General features: G+C 36.1%; 1 protein-coding gene across 24 annotated transcripts in view; it reads right to left on the bottom strand.

The window, feature by feature from the left end:
- The window catches only part of dlgap2a (discs, large (Drosophila) homolog-associated protein 2a), a 139,621-nt gene that overhangs the window by 98,280 nt on the left and 19,479 nt on the right, over positions 1-21,862 (bottom strand). For 9 of the 24 annotated variants that reach the window (XM_058748630.1, XM_058748605.1, XM_058748606.1 and 6 more), the window contains one exon: positions 52-142. The exons of 7 other annotated variants lie outside the window; for them this stretch is intronic. In XM_058748630.1, the coding sequence (XP_058604613.1) occupies positions 52-142 (91 nt within the window). Of the gene's footprint in view, positions 1-51; positions 143-1,107; positions 2,618-8,736; positions 8,806-8,902; positions 9,196-21,862 lie in introns of those variants that run through there. 8 more of the 24 variants (XM_058748625.1, XM_058748629.1, XM_058748628.1 and 5 more) reach the window with 6 other exon arrangements.

The raw sequence follows: 21,862 nt of genomic DNA, 5'->3' as shown, positions 1-21,862 counted from the left end.
AGATACATTTTTATATTACTGGTGTTAAACTCTTGGCGCACAAATACTTACACAAATGCATCTGCAAATAATATTGGCACAAAGGTGTGTGATGATTATGACAGTGATGATGATGATGATGACGGTACCCCTCACAGCATGCCTGGATGAAGAAAGAGACAGCAGATGTCAATAATTGTTGTGAGAAAAAAATAGAAATTCACATCTATGCGTGCAGAAATACTTTTTCTCAAATAAAATTTCTACTGGAACAGGATGTGTGATTTACATGTACACACAAATGTATTAATAATACAAGCACATAGATTTATTCTCATCCTCATTTAAATGTTAATAAACCTGAATTATTCTAAAGTGCATGGCTGCAGTTAATTTGCATAATACATGGGCAAATTCTTCTATAAAACCCCACAGGGGCTTTCATCACAACCTGTACAGCCATCAGTATTAATAAATGTATCTTTTCTCGCCCCAACAAACTCTTTTTATATAGGCCAAGAACACAGATGATCAACAGATGACCAGTCCCATCCAAGATCAATCTATAAATCTTGATCGTGGTTCTAAATTTTAAGGGTTGGTAAGATAAGAAGTCTGTAATGCACCAAGGCTTCATTTATTCGATCAAAAATACAGGGAAAAAACAGTAATGTTGTGAAATATTATTACAATTTAACATAACTGTTTTCTCTTTTAATAAATTTTAAAAAGTTATTTATTCTTGAGATGGCAAAGCTGAATTTTCTGCAGCAATTACTCCAGTCTTCAATGTCACGTGATCCTTCAGAAATAATTCTAATATGCTGATTTGGTGTTTATGAAATATGTATTATTAATAATGTTGAAAACAGTTGTCCTGCTTAATATTTTTGTGGAAATCAGGTTCTTTGACGAATAGACAGATAAAAAGAACAGAATTTATTTGGAGTAGAAATTTTTGTAACATTATAAATGTATTTATTGTCACTTTTGATCAATTTAATTCATCCTTGCTAAATAAAAATATTAATTTATTTCAGAAAAAAGTACTGACTGCATTTAAAACAAAGTGCAAAGTTATAGTGCAAACAAAGTATAACTTAAAACTTAAGTAAAGTGAAAACTTACTGATGTGTCCTGATTTCTGCCTGTCAGCATTCTCACACAGGTCGTGGACACAAATACATTCATACACACAGTTAGTCAATGAAACAAAGAGAGAGCGGATTTATTGTATAGCTGTTGAGGCGTGTGTTGTCTCCGAAAAACAAATCAGAGCGGAATCAAATTTGAGGTGCCCTGAGACAAATGACATGCTAGAATAAAAAAGTCAATCAGTCTTGAGAGTGGTATTGACAGAGAAACACCAAAATATCACCCCATGCGAGGGAAAGTCAATATTTAAATAGAAAAGATTTGTCAGTTTGACTAATTTAAAAAAAAGGACTATACCTTGGTTTACTTGGGCTCCGGCAGCCTTTATTGGCTGAAGGATATGCTTGTCTGCAAAACTGTGTGGGACAATTTTCTTTCTTGCTCTGAAGCATGTCAAATAACTCTTTTCTTGCTACCTGCGTTTACACTGACAGAACAGAAATTGTATTTCTTATAACAGCCGGACTCTGAGTGTGACAAGGAACATTTCCAGGAAAAACTATGAGAAGGAGATGGCATTTACTTTATCCTTACTCTTGAGGTGTCAAACAAGAGATCGCTCATGTCTGAACATTTCAGTATACTAGAGGAAGTGTATATTACTGTGGTCTAAAATGTAACTCATTGTCCAAAAAGGCTAAGGTCAGATTACCAGTATTAGGCCAAGGCCATTACAGCCACATCAATTGCTTTTACAGTACTTACATGGATATGGTAGAGTATGTCTCAATAGCCTTATGTAATCAGCTAGTGTTTGCGTGTTAAAAACCATTTGGAGTCCTTTGGGACACTGGGAAATTTGTGTTTACTGTAAATGGATTTTCAACCAACAATCGTGTGGTGTCTCTTACCAAAACATATGTTAGTACCTGCACCGTTGGCAGTAAATAAATATATTATAGCCATCAGTATGTCCAAATACTGTGTGTTATTAATGAACTCCAGATCATAATAAGAGGGTCTTTAGTGTACTGTAATTACAACAGTCTGAGTGTAGCATTCTAAGCCAGCGGGCTAACGGACAGATAATTGGTATATTATCAACTCGTTAGGTTCAGAGCTCATTAAACGTCTACTTGTCTCCAAATCCTTAAAGACGGCATGAAATCGATTGACAAGCACAGATTTTCTTCATTTGTTGATGCATTTCCTATTGAAACAAAAAGTTGGGATGGTACGTTAAAGGACGAGAGATATTTTCATTTTAAAAAGTTAGGAATAAAAAACAACAAAAATAAAAATCTTGACATGCCTGTGCTTCAGGGAGCCATTCTGAATTGAACTGAGAATTTCTTTGAAATTTCAATTTAATTGTAATTTTTTTTTTTTTTTCTACTAGAAAAGCAAAGTTTGTCGAAATAAACCTTGAGAGTTGCCTTCAAAGCCTTGTTTGAAAGTTTTGGAAAAAAGATATGCAGAAATATTGATAGAACAATCAATTTAGAACAATACATATAACAACAAAACAAATGATAGAACGATAGCTAGACAGACAGACAGATAGGTGTAGGATGTACTCATCAAATACGTCAAATACACTCATCAGTATATTCAGTCTGCTACGATAGGACGATATTTGGCTGAGATACAACTATTTAAAAATCTGGAATCTGAGGGTGCAAAAAATCTAAATGCTGAGAAAATCGCCTTTAAAGTTGTCCAAATGAAGTTCTTAGCAATGCATATTACTAATCAAAAATGACGTTTTTATACATTTACGGTAAGAAATTTACAAAATAGCTTCATGGAACATGATCTTTACTTAATATCCTAATGATTTTTGGCATAAAAGAAAAATTGATAATTTTGACCCATACAATGTATTTTTGGCTATTGTTACAAATATACCCCAGCGACTTAAGACTGGTTTTGTGGTCCAGGGTCACATATAATATTGCATCGTGAGAGGGAAAAACTAAAATAACAAGAGCTCTTGCACAGATTCATTTGAGAGTCAAAAAAGCTCTCCAAATGCATCAGAATATTTATCACAGCATGTTAAGTTCACTGATTTTCAGACTGTCAAGCTTCTGGCACTCATAAACAAAATGCAAGGCAATTAAGCTCCAAAATCCATAATGATACTGAAGTCCTGCTTATGGCAAGTCCGAATCTTTGCTACTTTCAACAAAATAACTTCCTCTAAACTACACTGAATGCCCTCATCAGTGCCCCATCATCCTTTATTCTCTGGGTGCTGTCTGGTGGATTCACAGCGAGAGGCTGAGGAGAGCGCAGGGGGCGTATAAGAGCTAGTATATCCCAGTGGTCCTCAGTGTGGGCAGCAATGAGTGTCTGAAAAATACAACAGCAGAGCCCAGAATCATCTGTCAAGTTGTTTCCTTGTCTTTTTAAACATACTGTATGTGATCTGCTCTATCATTTTGAATCATTTTGACCCATAAACCAATTTTGGTTTTTATGCACTGAGGTTTGTTTTTTAATGGCAGTTATAGGCTTTTGTTGTCCAGATATACAGTAATCATTTAAATGGGGCATTCATAAGCACTTGATTCCAAACAAGTTTCAATTGTTGCCTTTTTTTTTAAAGCATTATATTTATTCAAGTTAGTACATTTTCATTAATGTTTTTGAAAGAAGTCTCTTTTGCTCACAAAGGCTGCATCAGAAATAAAATAAAAACAGTAATACAGTGATATTATATTACAATATAAAATAACAGTTTTCTATTTGAATATATTTTACTGTTTAATTTATTTCTATGATGGCAAATCTGAATTTTCAGCATAATTACTCCAGTCATGATCCTTCAGAAATCATTCTAATATGCTGGTTTCTTCTGATTATCAATATTAAAAACACCTATGTTGCTTAATATTTTTGTGGAAACCATGATAAATCATTTTTCAGGATTGTTTAATGAATAGAAAGTTCATAAAAACAGCATTTATTTTAAATTATATGACAATGTAAAAGCCTTTAATGTCACTTTTGATCAATTTAACGCATCTTTAAAAAAAAAAAAAAAAAAAAATCTGACCCCAAACCTTTGAATGTGTTAAATGCATAATATTTTTACTTATTGGTGCATATATGTAACAATATATTTAGGATTTTAGCAATATGCTCTTTTCTGAAGTTTGAAAGCTGAAAGGTTTTTTTTTTTAATTGACCAAAATTCGCATTTTTCCAAAAAGGCCAATTGCAACTAATGACTCATTTTGACAGAGCGCATCACATATTAACTATTACTACATCTTGTTTTACATAACCTGCATTCATTGTGGTATTACATAATCAGAAACATCCCGCTCGTTCAAACTGCGAGCATTACCATTTTCCTTTCTCTTTCATCTTTTCTTTCCAACTGAAAAGAAATACGAGGTCACGTCACGGTGTTGTTACGCTAATGCTAATGCTAATGCTACAGGGTGAATGAGAGATTTTCCTGCTTCATTAGTCGCCCCGTAGGACCGAGAGATTATACACAGTAAAACAAGCTCCTGTCTCCGCACACACCCACCCACACACATCTCTCTCCCTCTCTTCTCCAATGTGCGCAAGGATGTGTGACTTTCCCACCCACTCTTTCGCTCCGTCTCTCTGTCACCTCCTCTTCTCTCTGCATGGAAGAAATAGAGTTTGTCTTTTGCTCCCTCTCTTGGCTTGCAGCATCTCTCAGATGCACATACAGCACATGCTGATACACACACATGCGTCTAGAGAAACACACTCCTCTGCCCTGCTCATACACACCCACACACACCAGTATGCAGTAAGTCCTAAGAAGTTGCATCGCCGCTCGGCACGTATGCAGAACCATGCGAGAATCGCAGACTCCGCTGCCTAGCTACGTCTCCATGGCAACAAGAGCAGCACAGCCCTGTGTAGCACTGTCAAATAACAGGAATGTAATCCTCACTAGAGAAAGTAAGATAAAAAATACAAAAAAAACAAGATGTGTTTTTCCATATCTATGAGAGGAGCAGAACTGATTATTACCCAGCTCCTCTCATCTCTAAAGGATTGTGAGACCTATCCTAACCTGTCCCCTTTCACGCGCACTCTTTCATGCCCTCTCTTCCTTTCTTTCTCTCGCTCTATTCACTCTTTAACTCACTTTCTCGCAGAACAGTTACAGTAGAGTGACGTCCTTGAGGAGGCAGATTCCATCAACTCTAAGAGTGTTTTTGAACGGAGGCTCAAAAAGAGCTTTTTCAGACAACATTCTGTTCCCACAGCTCTCGTGTGCGTCAGAACTTCAACTCATCAGCTGCTTTTGGTTAAAGTCTCTTCCTCCTCGCACCATTTCTGCAGAAGAAGTCTGCGGGAGCCTGAACGAGTTTGGGCGTATTTTTCTTTTAAACCATCAAAGCGTGCTGCTGTTGTCTCAGAGCCTTGATTAAAAAGACATAGTTCAGCCAAAAATTTTAATTCTGTCATCATTTACTCACCATTAAGTCACTCAAAACCTGTTTGACGTTTACTTTATTATTTCTGTGGTGCTGAAGAGTGGCCTATAGTGAAAAATAAATATACTTAAAATATATTTGAAATACATTTATTTCATGCTACGTATACTACAAATACTTTTACATATTTGTATACTTCATAAAAATACCCTGCAATTGTACTTTTAGTATACTAAACTGGTATACTTAAAGTGTTAAATTGGAACTAATTTTGTGCTTAATGCACTTTAATTCTGCAGAAGTAGTGCTGAAGTCCAACTAAAGATATAAAGTATATTACCGATGTTATTCAAAGATCATACAATCCTTGTCTATAGTGACATTAGAACAAATTTTAGGCTTAATATTAAGAAATGTGCATTGTGCACAAGTGATACTCCAAATGAAGTTAAATTAATGTGAAATAAATGTATTTTATATTACTTTTTTTACTAGGATAGGCATACACAAATAATACAATTCTAAGCTGATAATTATTTTAATCTTATAGCTGATAACTGATAAATGAACTATATTTTGACTAAATAAATTAAAAACAAAACACAAACTAAACAATCATTGTGAATGCTATGAGTAAATTTAGACTTCTCAACATTATAATACAGTAAGAAAAATGGATATTCATTTTAATATTAGCTAAATACTACATAGTGTTATTTATATATGTTTTTTAAGGATTGACTGTAATTGAGAAGCAGATGATGGCAAAAGCAATCTCTAAAGGTAAAATAAAAAAAATGATACATCCAGTATTGGACAATAGCGATAAATTAAAAAAAAATTCTAATATTGAGATATAACATTTCTACTTTTGTGCTCCACACAGGTTTTTCCAGACATGAGAATGGATGAGTAAATAAATAAATAAAACCAAATTTTTATTTGGGGTGTGAATGATCCCTTTAACATCATTACGTTATTTTATGTCAATATCACTGGGGTTTATACATATTTGATAGACTATACACAAACAAGAAAACGGTAACAGAAAGACTATTAAAATTCTAATAAAATGGGGCTAAATGGCCACAAGACCAGGAAAAAATAATATTTCATGTAGACATGATCAAAACCAAGACATGATAATGTGATGTGACAAAGGCACCTCATCTTCACAGACTTCTGTTATCCATCACCATCAAGTCAATGCAGGGTCATGTCTACTGCTGATAGTCTTCATGCTGTGACTCAACTGCACGTCATATGTCAGATGTTTGAGATGTGTTTACACATTCTTCACCCTAAAGACACCCTCAGATTTCCACACATTATTACAGTGATCAGTCTGACTGTAACCTGATGCATCACCGCTTTGTTTTCATTCATTATTTAATTCTTTTATATAAAAATGAATAAAGTGGCATAGAAAAGTGACTGTCACTGACAGCCTACAATTCCATAAGGGCACAAATCAGCCACTTTTTTAGTCCCATAAAGTCTGATTCCTCAATGCATTGTTGTGATTGGATGGCGCGTGTGACATGTCACTTAGTGAGACATTTATCCATTAATAGTGACTCAACTTGAGGACACTGGGAATAAACACTGAGTGAATGTGTGTGTGCAAAAAATGTGCAAAAAACATCAGTATTTTTGCCTTGTTTTCCAGTAAAAATAGCTAAACATCTTTAAAATAACATAAAATTGTCTAAACAAAATAAGAAAAACTGTGAAAGGAATCATAGTTGTTTTCAGTGAATATTAGAACTATAGGCCCTAATTGTATTAACTAGTCCATTTTTCTTACCACATTGGGGAATATTTTGTTATTTTTTTAAACAAAGCTCCCCAAATTTAGCTGGAAAACAAGAAACAAACCATTGCCGATGACGAATAAAACAACATTAATAACTAATTTTTCCAAAAAAAAAAGTATTAAAGGAATAGTTCACCCAAAAATGACAATTTTTGTCATCATTTACTCACCCTCATGTCGTTCCAAATCTGTGTAATTTTCTTTCTTATGTTGAACACAAAGATATTTTGAATAACCAAACAGTTGTTGGTCCCCACTGACTTCCAATATAGGGAAAGAAAACTATAGAAGTCTTTGGGGACCATCAACTGTTTGATTACCAGCATTCTTCAAAATACCTTCTTTTATGTTCAATATAAGAAAGAAACTCGTCCAGGTTTGGGGTTGAGTAAATGACGACAGAATTTTAATTTTTAGGTGAACTATCCCTTCAATACCTAAGAAAATTTTAAATAAAGTAAATTAACTTTTATAATAAACTTTTTTTTTTTAATGGAAACAAAACAAAGTGATTTTTACACATGGTCAGCCTATTTGAAGTGAACACACACACTGCAGTTCAAAGCAATCCAGTGATGAAGACATTGATCTGTCTTTGCCACTTGATCATATTTATGACAGCTCTCTGAGACAAGTCTGAATTCCCTAGTCCTCATATCTATGTTTGAGTGACAGGACTACTATACATATATGTCTGTGTGGGTGGGTGGGTGCGTGAGTGTGCGTGACACCTAAAGAGAGAGGAGAGGAGGGGGAATGCACTGCAGGAGCAAGTGTTTAGACCTGCAGTGCTTCCTCTTTCATTCTCTCTCTGTCTCTCTGCTGATATATATGGTAGGGCAGTGACAGAAAGTGCAGTAAATCCACTCAAGGCAAAAGCCAGAAGCACACACACACACACACACACACACAAACAGACAGACACTCACATACAATAAAAGTCCCTTTTGAGTGGGGTTCATCTCTGGTTGTTAACATAGATCCAGTTGATATGTATCAGTAATTGGAGAAACGGACTGACTTATGAAATATCTCCCATATTTCATACACACTCATACACACAAACTCAAAGATGAGCTTCCCAGCGTCCATTCACCCACACACACACACACACACACACACTCATGGACGGAGTCTAACAGCCAAGTATGTATGAATAAACTCCTCACCCACAGCTCAGAGTCTGTTTCACGACCCTGTGGAGGACGTCCCTCTTTCACAAGCAAAAACTGCTTATGTAAAGTCACCGAACCCACTCACAGAATGCCCAAAATACAAGTCTAAAAGCAGCAGAATTTCCCATTCAAGACTGGCAGAAAGTACAGGTATTCTACACTCAGACCAAATGGGGTATGACAAGAACCTGTGGGAACAGAAACAGCAGCACTTCCTGTTGAAATAAATGTCACTCACATCACCAGTCCTGTTTGTGAACCTCTACTGTCCCAAACAAGCTGCCCACCAACCTCACAAGTCCTGAACCTGTACAGAACGAGAATCTCTTGTGAGCGAGCGTGAGCGTTTCAGAGTTCCTGCTATCTGAACGTGAGATTAGATGAAGGGACCCACGTCTGCCTACCTGTCAGGTGACGAACGAGTCCGTTTGGCTGTGTTTAACTCGATCACAGACAGGCACACGGTCATGGGTGTGGAGAGCTCTCACTCTTTTCTGTTTGACTCACTGCAGCACGCTTTGCTCTTCTGTCACACACATAGTCTCGTCCTTTCCCCCTCGATCCGTCCGCTTTCATTCAGGCACTCCAAGCATGATTTAAAAAAAACGTGAGGAAAGAAAAACAAAAAAAAAGGCAGGGAGGATGCGATGCCCTCCACAGAGAAGTAGCAGTTGGCTGAGCAAAGGGCTCTCTACTGCAGCACAGCGCAGGAGACACACACACACGCTCCACACACACTCTGACTGATCTACTGAAACACAGCCACACTGAAAACCTGGAGATGGAGTCTAGGAATGGTGGACAGGATCTGGGCTTCTCGTTTAATTTGATTTGCTTTCTCCCCTCCCATCTTTCTCTTTCTGTTAGACTGCAGAATAATTTATGCCCACTGTGGTAAAACCTGTCTCACTCTTCTTCTTTTTTTTGTGACCGTCTCTTCTGAGAGGAAGCCACAAGTGACAACGCTTCCATCCTGGTCCAAACATGGGCAACTTCCTAAACTCGGGTGTCATGATAACATTCGGAAAGGGGGCGTTTTGAGAGAGAGAGAAAGAAAGAGAGAGCGAGAGAGAGAGTTGTAGGCTGTAGCTGTGCCACTGAACATGAAAGACAAAAACAGCTGAACGGAGATAGACATTTAGACCGGATCTGGTGTCCGAGCGGAGGCAGTTTACAGTATGTGCGGTCAGAGGCATGAAGATGACAAACAATTCATAAATTACAGATCTGCCCATACAAATGATTAAGCAATGAATCACAATTGTATTTCTCACTATATGACGCTAATAATTTAGAACCAACTATTGATTATTTCTTTTAGTTTATTAATGTCTATTCATGTTTTTATGGCTCAGTGAATAAAGATGTAGACTGTCAAAATAAATGGAAGATGAACGATGAATGGAATGAAAGAAAGAGTCAAACAGAACTGTGACATATATAAAATACCTCTCCTTAGAGGAACATAAAGTTAAACAGTACCAAACATAATCCAATTATGATATTGTGATGTATCAAATAATGATATATAAGTTATGATGTGTATTACATTGTGAGGTAGATAGCAATACCCAGCCCTATACATTTACAGTGGGATCCAAAACTTTGAGACCACATTGAAAAGCTGTTATTCTAAATGTCATTAAAACTAGGAAATGAACTAAAAGTTTTAGAATTTTGAACATTTTTAAAAAGGAAACACCATGGCTTGAAATTAAGAAGAAATATTTAACATTCTATTTTATGGTTACTAACAAAAAAGCTCATTTGTGATATTAATGCTTTGTACAAATGTTCAGATGTTCTTGCTTCCACTAAAACTTGTACAAATTACACCATTATGCCAATACCAACTAACACCAATAACAATAAGCTGATAATTATTTTCATGTTTCAGAGCAATTCAATGTTAATTTTCTAAATAATCTAAAATATATACACAGCCTATTCAATTATTTTAAATGCTACAAGTGAATTCAGGTATCAAAATATTATAATGTACAGCATGGAAAATAGATATTCATGTTTAAATTTGCTAAAGATTACATTTAACAGTGTTATTAAATTATTATAGATTACTGATTATTAAATTATTATTTAAAAACTACATTTAAGTGAGAATCATATGACAGCAAAAGCAATCTAGATGTAAAAATAAAGCAAATAAGGATAAACAATTAATCCAAAATATAAATTAATACTGGCAGATAACCAATGCAATGGTACAATGGTATATATTGTGCATCACTAATTTTGTTTGTTCATATAAAGTGAAAACAGGGGACATATATACCACATACTAACATACTCTGAACTTTTGACTCAGTGAAAAAGTGTTATGATGACAATGTCATTTTAATGGAAACAATATTGTTACAGAAAATTCAAAATAGAAGCATTCTGACTAGTGATCTCAGACTTTTAGACCCCACTGCACATGGACCACACATGGCTTTCAACACTGTGTAAGCGCCATTAATTCAAAACACGCACACTCCTCAAAAGGTTCCTTTCATGATTAATATTGAATGACAATGAAAGTGACTGACGACCTGCCAATCTAAACATGCACTCAGGCCAGGAGAAGCAGTGTGTGCTGTTAACATGCAAATGTAGCAACACAATCTGAATCTGCACCTCTGCAGTCTTGACTTAACACACTGATCCAAACCCATCCTAGGACTATAAATTACAACAGGAGAAAAAAAACTGTGGATTATTTTGAGAGATCAGAAGTATGACCTGAACCAGATCAGCCACCTGTCATTAATGACTGAACATCTAAACACATCAACGATAACATTGTCAGCATCGCTCACTATCAAGAAGCTCATTTTGTTCATTTTTAATTAGAGTATCAACACTCACTAATAGTATGGAGTTGTTGGACTTGTTCCTATTTGATAGTATTCAACTGTATCAGGAGGCGGATCATGTGAGCCCTCTACAGTCTTCACTCCTATTGGGAGTAACTGTATAGTGTCATTGTTTCAGTTTAACGCTACTTAACTTAGCTATACTTAGCTCAGTAAAGTTTAGGTAAAACAGTAGTGTTGGTCAGTAGATTGATAGTATGAGTGGTGACACAGGAACACTGGTAGAGATATGTCATTAGAGAAGAGTTAGTAGTGAAGATAGTGTACTACTAACCCATTTTTCTTAGGATTTTCAATCTTAAAAACTTAATTTACATAATCGTTCATTAATCAAAGGGAGTTTGTGCACGCGACTGTGTCTGTCAGCGGGTGAGCATTAACAGCCCCACCAACTCAATTCCCTGCTGAGTTAATGGCCCTACCAACTCTCTTCACAGCCTCCAACAACATCCAACCACTTCTGTGTGCCATTCAGAACTGAACTGAAAATGGTTTTTAAGTTATAAAATTCAATTCCCGAATTCAAATCGGTACAGCAAATGAGAAACAGTATCCAAATACAAACATCATGGTGCTCTCGTGAATGCACAGTGGAGACTGACACGGGAGAGAAGAATTGTTCAATAAAGTCGTTATTTTTGTTTTCTTTGTGCACAAAAAAATATTTTTGTCGCTTCATAAGTTTTAACAATGTCCTTAATACCCTTCTGGGCCTTGAATAACTCAGTTGTGTTGCGGTCCATGCAGGGTCAGAAAGCTCTCGGATTTCATCAAAAATATCTTAATTTGAGTTCCGAAGATGAACCAAGTCTTACGGGTTTGCAACGACATGAGGGTGAGTAATTAATGACAGAATTTTAATTTTTAGGTGAACCATCCCTTTAAAGGGGTCATCGGATGTAAAATTCACTTTACAAGTAGTTTGAACATAAATGTGTGTTGGAAGTATGTGTACACATCCATCCTATAATGATAAAAATCCACCCAGTGTTTCTTTTTAAATCCCTATTTTAAAATCCCCTTTCTCAAATCAGGCTGTCCTGAGATTCCTGTCAGAATGAAGTAGTTCTGCACAGGCCCCTCCCACGATAGTTGATTGACAAGGCCGTCTTACCTTAGACCCGCCCTGAGTGAGCTGTGAGCTGTGAGCTGTCCGCCATTGTGTCGACTCTGGTGCAGGGGAAGACAAGATGTCTCAGATTAAGCGATTGAGGTGTTTTGTTCTTGGATGTAATAATGAACATAGCAGTCATCAGTTACTCCAAACATCTGAGCTGCTGAAGACGCAGAGGATTAAGGTTACTTTTGTTTTGAAGGGAATGTGCCGATACCGATCTGCCTAAATGCATCTATGTTCGCGTGAACAAATCGCTTTTCCTAATAACGTGCTAGTTAGCCAGTTTCGCAGCTAAAGTAAACAGTACTGCTCATCACTCCATGGAAGAGAGGGGCGGGGTCAGCAGAGTCATAAGGATTTAAAGCAACATGGACTAGAATGGCTTGCTGAAAACAGAGCTGATTTTGACAGGGTAAAAAAGGTGTTTTTTACACTACCATTGAGAAATTTTAACCAAAGTATGTTATTTAGACTTTTCATTAAGACCCTAAAGAATCATATCAACTTGCGGAAAATGGGCATCCGATAACCCCTTAAAGGAAGTAGAATTAAAACGAACTGAAAAAATTAAATATACAAATATCATATACTGTAACATCAATGACTAACTTTTCATAAGAAAAAGTAAAGGTTTGTCGAGACAAACTTTGAATGTTGGCTCAAAAGACTTTATTTGAAAGTTTTGGTTTGAAGGTTTATAGGCATTCATAGGCCTTTTAGACAGACAAGTTTGTGGAAGAACACTTCATTTCCCATTACAATTCAATAAATTCATTTCCTGCCATTCAAATTCCAATTCAACTTCCAATGGGGTGTGGCCAATTCAATTCAAACTCTTAAACTGAAACATAGCCAATTTTTAAAGACCTCCTGTGGTGAAAATCAAGTTTTTTGACATTGTTTACATGTCTATCTGGTGTTTTTAATATACTTCAAGACAAAATGCAAATTCATGAGTCAACACCATTTCTGAGCATACCAAAGACTCAGACTAAAAAAACAGTCCCTGTTTCCTACCGTCACAAACATGTAATCATTCCTTTCAACTTGTGCGGCAGGACGTTTCATATCATTAGCTGTCTGTGATGGCGAATGGGAACATGGTTTGTGAAACATTAGCAACACGTTATTAGCTGTTTAATAAAGTCAAGCCAAAGGCTAATGATATCAATTACCGTTTCGTTTCCAACAAAAAATGCATTACCATTCTTATACATCAACTTGTAGATGACCATGTATGGTTCAATCTTCATATTCTTCTTTGGAATCAGTTCCTGGTTCAAACATGTATGGCTGAATTTATGAAATATTGCCATTTGCCATTGCATTTACTACTTCAGTTAACTGAGTGAAAGTGGAGCAGGTAGAGATGGTGTGATTGAGTCAAGATGGGGACTAATTTGCATATTCATGAATATTCACACATGCTGCATATACTAAATAAGATAAGGGTGTATAGTTATATTCAAGCTATTTTAATGCAAGAGGAAACTATTTTCTTGAGGAAAACATTAAATTTTATCATTTTGATCAAAGATGAGTATTTATTAGGGATAAAATCAAATGACAGGGACTTTAAATTCCGAATTCTGCACAACCTTGCATCCAAGTCAGAATTTGACCTCTAATGCAAACTTTGATCAAACCACACACTCCATCATCTATTAATCCATCATGGAATCATTTTGCTGGGTTTCTTCTAAATAAATAATCAATAAATGACAAATCAAATCAGAACGAGAAGACTGAGCAGTCAGTGTTAATTGAGTGTTCATCTTTTACTCATTGCAGATGACAAGCATTCCTGCACAAAAAAAAACACTTTCTGTGGCAAGGCCTGAAGGGACAAATACTCATCACACACCTTCACAAAGTCACTCCACGAATTGCATCCTAATTCAGTCTATTACAATTCTTCACGTTTGCGTAGCACAGCTGCTCAAAGTTTCACATTGATTTTCTGCCAAAAAAATGGGGTTTTGCATTACATGACCAGGAATCTGTAAGAAATGTCAGTGACAACATTTGATTAGTCTGGCTTTGTTTTGATTTTGTGGCAAATGCATTTCAGTCTGAATGGTTAGATTGGATTTCAAGTAGTCTTTTTCATCATTCGGGATGCAATGTGACTGTAACTAACTTCATTCACTCACTCACTCAATCACTCATGTGGCATTGGTGAATGAGAAAGCAAGTAGTTTCAGACACAAAATATGCATGAATACATACTACGGCTGTCAATTTAACACAGTAATTTTTAAAAGAATGCGATAAAAAAAATGAACTACATTAATCATGCCCCCTGACTGTACATAAATTCCCTGTACTAATTTGCACTTACCGAGAGCATACGGAGTGGTTCACACAGGACACGTTCTTGTGTTTAAAGACAGCTAGACAGAGTGCAACAGAATGGGTCTCAAGATGCATCTCTATTTGATGCATTTGAAAGTTATCCTACTTAGAATTTAATGCTTAAAAATGTGGTGCTCGTGGTGCTGAAAAAAGAGAACAAAGACTTAAAAATCACAATTTAAAGAAAGCACAGATGGAATGTGTCCTGTGTTAATGACTCCAAAGTCTACACTCAATTGTACAGTGACATGGAATTAAAACAACCAATATACGGACTTTGAGACACTTTTATAATGTGTGTTCAATGCCAAAACAATGTAATGTCTTCTAATTAAATTCATTTGAAATTCAACATTATAGTAAATTTTTTAGTTTATTTTAAATGAATGCAATAAGAAGCACCAATACTTATTTTCCCATGCACGTCATGATGAGTCCATTTCAGCAGCACATGATAATTATTAGCAGCATAAAAAAATCCAGATTTCATTCAATTATTTTCCACAACAAAAAGGTAGCAACTAATCTAGATATACCAGACATTAAGTAGACAAATTTCAACAAATGGATCTGATTTCATCACTTGCAAGATGACAGCTCTGACTGTCAATCCTACAGATCAGATTTGAAAAACAAACCAGATTTATGTACAATATGAAAGAGAACTTGGACAACAGCTAAACTCAACCAAACACTAGATTGTGCTTTAGCTTATGATAGCTTATTGGGAAGAATGGATGATTTAGGAAAATCCTATCCATTTCAGCCATTCTTGCTTTGATCATTTCCAAAAAAGAAATTTCTAAATGAAGCCTAAGATTGAAGAGATGGATTTTGAAATAGAGTTTGATGGATGAAACACACTGAAATTACATCTCTGAACTACAAAAATCTAGGAGAGGGCAACTGGAATAATGTGCATGTAATTGTTTAGCACACTGGTGGGCCAACACTACAACTTTGGGGCTCAGCACAATAATTGTGTATGGCTCTTCTGATGCTCTCCCACTGAGGCAGAGATGTATGATAAAAGACTCTGCTGTTCATGAATAACCACTGGCTCTCATGATCATTTGAAAATGAAATGAAATGCTTGCAAAAACAGGCAGCTCTGCCTGTCATTAAGAGATTTATGTTAAAAGATTCTGTTATTCATGGAGTAAACACATGCAGTAACGAGAACCCTTGACTCTCACTATCAAAATAAAATAAAATAAAACAAAACAAAATAAAAGTATATGTGCTTGCAAAAAAATTTAATCAGAATACACAGGCAATTCTGAATGGCCCTTTTGATACTCAAGAGATTTATGTTAAAAGATTCTGCTATTCATATAGTAAACACACATTGCATCCATGACCCTTGACTCTCACTATTATCTAAAGAAATATAATGTAACAGTTCGTAGATCAGGAAGGAGGAGGCGGGAACCGGCGAACATTTAAACAAAGTTTAATAAAGTAAACCAACATAAAAGTAAAGCGGCAGCCCCTCACGGACGACTGCCGCACACAAAACACAAATAAAAGTCCAGGCCTGGTCCTCTCTCGTCTTCCACTGTCGTCACTCCTCCTTTTATCCTACCGGAGCTCCTCCGTGGGACTCGAGACCGGTGAGTGGCGCAGGTGTTGCTCATTATCATTAACTCCACCGGCCTCGCTCCGTTCCCACGGCTCTCGGCCCCGTCCCACTCGCCACATATATATATATAAAATAAAGTCATATAACATAAGCTAAAATAAATAATAAAAAAATAAAATAAAATAACTGTGGTAAATGTGTGTGCAAAAAAAATTAAGAATACACAGACAATTTTGAATGGCTGTAAACTGAGAAAGAACAAGATGGTTTTTCACTCATTGTTACTCATCCCGGCCACAGTTTTCTTCAATTTCAGATTAATTACACAGCACAAATAACACTGGACGAGAGTAAATGACCCTCCTATATTTGTCTATCTTTGCACAAAAGAACAACAATGGAAATGGAATTCAAGAAAAGTGTAATAATAGAGTGCAATAGATATCACAGATGACCACATTGTTCCTTCACCATTAAAGACAGCTCTCAGGAAGTTCCATTGATGCTGCAGTTCACCACTTATGCTTCTATCATTAATGTTTTCTCTCCTTCTAGACACTACTGTACACTCCCATTCAGTTGGCTCGCAGTCTCCTGTGACTGTGCAGACCCCAGAATACAAACCTAACGATCATTTACTGTACCTCCAACCCACCATTGGCTGGCATTTCTCATAGTCTTGTGGCGCGGCGGCGTAATGGGAACGATTCCAGCGGAGAGGACAGAATAGTACGAACAATAGAAAATGGAGGCCTTAGGCACAATGACAAAAAGGAAAGTATGACTTCTCCACATGAATGAGCAAGCACACAGACAGCAGCAATTCAGTTCAGCAAGTTTTAATTTCCCTGAAGTTTAAAATTTAATGCTTAAAAACTTGTACGCATCTATAAAAGACATGCAAGTTGTGTATAATATCCCTGACTGACACATGCTCCATCTGCTCTTCTGTGAAAATCTGTATGAATCTGAGGCTGTGACATGACGATGTGCCGTTCAAACCGCTATCCTCACCTCACTAGCATGTTATTGCAGTATCCGTGTATCCGGCTAACCTTTTCAGGAGCCTTGTAAACAATTCTCCTCTTTCAAATGGCAACGAGGCTCTCAGCTTGAATTACTTTTCCCATTCATATACCAAATCTCTGCCAGCACCGTATCGTAGGCGGCTAATTCACACATGCCTCAAAGCGGACACTGATATATAACTGTGACATATGACATCAAGGGCTAGTTTGCCACATTTTTCCCACACATTATGTAGAGATTTAAACTAGTACTTGTAGGGCTATGAATACTGATTAGAACCAGACACGCTCGCTTTAAGTCTTCCTTAAACACTTTTATTTATTTATCTATTTATTTAATTAGCAAGATATCACTCTCTCTGCTGAAAGTCACCTTAATGAGAGGGATAAATTGAAATCCGTTACAAATTTTCTTCATGGTTAACAATGCAAGAAATTAGCGAATGCAATTACTTTCAAGCACAATTTGATTACAGGGAAATAAATGGATACTGAATACCAACATATTCACACAAACTCCTGTCAGGAGGCCACCGTGCTGATGATTCACATCTGAAGGGCCTTCGCTATATCTCAAAATCCAATGCACAACACCTAACAACAAAAAATCAATGCATGAAAATTATTGTGTTGAAGTCAGTGATCCTGACTTCAGATGATGGTTTAAGGCTTTAGCTCACAAAGAGAGCTTAAGATTAATTAACATCCAACAGGATGGCTCCTCTGACTTCATTAGGGAGTCTGTGATGCAGCAAACGGCATCGTTTTATTATATTTACCCCCACATCTGGCGCCATGACAGCCTGATGGATTACGGTAAGTGTGTTTATCCTGACAGGGGACATTAAAATGAGAGGCTTTTTTTGTTTATTTGGCACTGGCCTGAATCTTTTTTTGTGTGTTTGTATATGGGATCGACCGGACTTACGGAATCATATTATTCCAGTTCACTGCAGGACTTTTCGCTCCAGCTCAATGGTGGTCAGCCTTTTTGGCTTCAAGGCCCTAGGCTGTCCAATGCAATATTCAAAGTCCCCCCTCCAGATATTTCCGGTATTTCTACTGTAATTATGACAAAGCTGCTTGTTTTCAAACTTTTTATTGATTAATGTGGTTAATTTAATAGAGTTTAATAGACTAACGATTTATTTTGTCATTCTATTAGTTATGTTCTCCAGAACTAAGTTCTTCAATACAAACAATAGTTCTTAAGGGAAAATAAAAAGAAATGTGATCTTGTTATGCGTTTATTTTTAGTATTTTATTTTAAATAAGTAATAAATTATTTGCATTTATTAAAGTGCCCCATTATGGATTTTTGAAAACTACCTTTCATGCAGTGTGTAACACAGCTCTAAGTGAATGAAATCATCCTGCAAATTTATTTAAAGTTATTGTCTCTCAAAAGAAAGAGTCGACTCTGAATCATTGAAACTAGTCGTTTTTAAAAGGAATCCCAAGCAGTTTCATGTTGACATCAACATGAAACATTAGCATACTGTCCGCCCATTTGTTGGTCTTTTGGCCTTGGTCTGAATGAAAATGCAAATTCATTCTTTGCCACTAGGTGCTGCTTTTGGAGCGGTAAAAATAGCCGTTTCCCCGGTAACGCTGTACACAAAACAGCACTGCACTCACAAATGCTGCTTTATCAGGCATTACAGGCATGATGAAATGAAAATGAGACCAATGGGACCAATCACTGCAGATTAGTGTCAAGCAAAGGAGGGGCTTGGAAAAATGAATCGTTGAGTGAATCGTTTGGGAGTCGTTGAGCAAGTTATGTAAAAATAAATGCATATTATAAGACAACTAAAGTGTTTTTTGACCTTGTATGCATGTCAACCTGTTGTTGGGGACTCCCAAAACCAAAATATGAACCTTTCATTACACATAATAGGGGCACTTTAATACTTTCTAAATCAATTTAAATAGAATAAATAAATCTGGTTGAGAACCACTGCTCTATCTGTTTTTCTAAGAAAAAGAAGAGCGAGCCCACAAACATGAAGTAGCCTTTAAAACATAAGCTAACATAATGCAACTTACGGAAAAAAGAAGCTACAGAGGATCCATAAAAATCAACAAAACCATAAAGTGTGAAATTAAAATTAAAGGGCTCTGCTATTGCATCAGCAACCAACTGAAAGGCTTCCTCTTTGAAATCACTTCATATTCTAAACCCTTAGTTCGTAAAAGAAAAAGAGTGCTTTGTGTGTCTGCCCAGATTCAAATTAAAGTATGACTTCAGTATATTCTTCTGAAATGTTCTTGAGGATATTGTTTTAGCACAGGATCCACACAGGACTGACATTTGATTGCTTTAGTGAGGCAAACTCTCTAAAGTTCAGAGAGAGTATTGACCTTCATAACTCTGGGAAAGAGGTACGCTGCTCGAATGCAAAGATAGATTCATCTTCTTGATCCTTCGCGCTTACATTAGTTCAAGCTTATTATTGCTTCTTACAAGGATTATTACTGAACTACACATGCCATGCATGATTTCATCCACAGTAAAAAAATAAAAATAAAAAACACACATGCATTTAAATTCAACCAGCGTGGTTGAGAATCTTCTCCATTCATCTGGCGCCACCATCAGATTTTCTGTCACCTTAGAAGACGATAGACATTTTCATACTGACTCACTGTCTAGGGGTCAACTAGGATGGAAAAAGTAATTACGCTGAAGTAATTGTAGATGATTGCTTTGAGGAGTTTCTTACTAAACTCTGTCCTCAGTTATAAGGGCTCCAGACTGCAAATAAAATGGAAAAAAAATTGCAACAATCATTTAAAATCTATAGTCTGAATAACTTGTTCATCCGATATCATCTTGCAAGGTGCCAATAGTTAATGACATCTTTAGAGTGTGTGTCATTTCCTGCATGCACGTGAGTTTCAATCAAACTCACTTAGTGATTTGTTGATCAAATTTACTCGGTTTACAACCGACTCCACTGAATTGTGAATCATTTTTCGGTAATGTCCAATTCGAAATGACTGTTATTGTAATTAAAGATACATATTTTCAAGAGCGATTTTTTGCTGGGTATCCTGTAAAAAGTATGGGCTACTATAGGTATACATGGCAAAAACATTCAAATATTCACCAACAAAAATGATTGGTCACTGTCTGGCATAAAGAGGTCCAATTGTAAGGCTGAATCAAAAGGAAACTTTGTTTGAGAAAAAAACTATGGTAGGTGACATATTGGATTCATAATCAACCCAATATTTGACTTTTTTCAGACAGGCAGAAATATTCTTACAAAACACAGTGACATTTATAAATGATCTCTGATAACAACACAAATGGACAGAAATGTTGTAACCGGGTTTGTGTCTAGAGAAACAGATTTGATTTTCCAGTAGTACATAAGGTTAAGCAGAGGTTTAAAAAAAAAAAAAATTTAATTAAAATAAATATATAAAATGATATAAAGAAACTGGATGAGGCTTCCAGTCTCTTGATGAATTTTGCACAAGTTAAAACAGACACACAAAATGGGAGGTTAAAATGAGAAACAGAGATATTGTTGTTAATGATATTTTTTTTAATTCATATAAGCATGGAAACAATATCGTTTACATACACTTTTGTTTTAATGTGAAAATGCTTACTTTATAAAAGAAAAAAAAAGCCATTCTCCATTCTCCCTGAGATCAGTCCAAGCTCCCACAATCCTCGCTGCCCTGAGGAGACTAACGTCCTGAGGGGGTGAAGCTTTCAGTCCATGAGAACCAGATTAAAAAAAGAAAACTTTTAAAATGATTTAATTATAGCTGTGACGGACTGTTACATACTCTTTGAGTGTGCATTTGACATAATTTCATATTAAACAGATAACACGAGTCTATAGCACCATCTAATGGTATTAGAGGCCCTCACAGGAGACAGCAGCACCCGCTATTCTGCAGTGCATTCCTCTGAGGAGCTCATTTGTGGTTGTTGAATTCTTGATACCCCCATGTTCTATTATTAGAAATAACCTAAACACGTATACAAGCCAAAGATCTAAACCTTTACTCTTTAGTTTGAAACAGTTTTAATGCATAACTGATTTAATGGAGGAGGAAACTAAAACTACCACACTGATTAATTTTTACTTCAAGTCAGCATCAAAACTCACCTTCAAGCAGCCCAGTTATGTAAAAAAAATTAAATAATTTCCCTTGGTATTTCCATAATATTGTGATGCTAGTTAAGGTTAGGGTTAGGGTAAGTCTTATTAAAATTAATAAAACTTACTACAAAAGTATTTTGTGTGAGAGAAATATTTTGAAGTGATAGTTCACCAAAAAAAGAACAGTCTGTCATTATTTACACATTCTTTCTCGCTCTTTCTTCTATTTAGCACAAAAGAAGATATTCTGAAGAATGCTGGTAACCCAACATTTAATGG

The sequence above is a fragment of the Onychostoma macrolepis genome, chromosome 17 (genome assembly GCF_012432095.1).
Source record: "Onychostoma macrolepis isolate SWU-2019 chromosome 17, ASM1243209v1, whole genome shotgun sequence".
NCBI lineage: Eukaryota > Metazoa > Chordata > Actinopteri > Cypriniformes > Cyprinidae > Onychostoma > Onychostoma macrolepis.
Note: the sequence above shows the minus strand (reverse complement) of the source record. Positions and strands in the feature narration are given on the sequence as shown.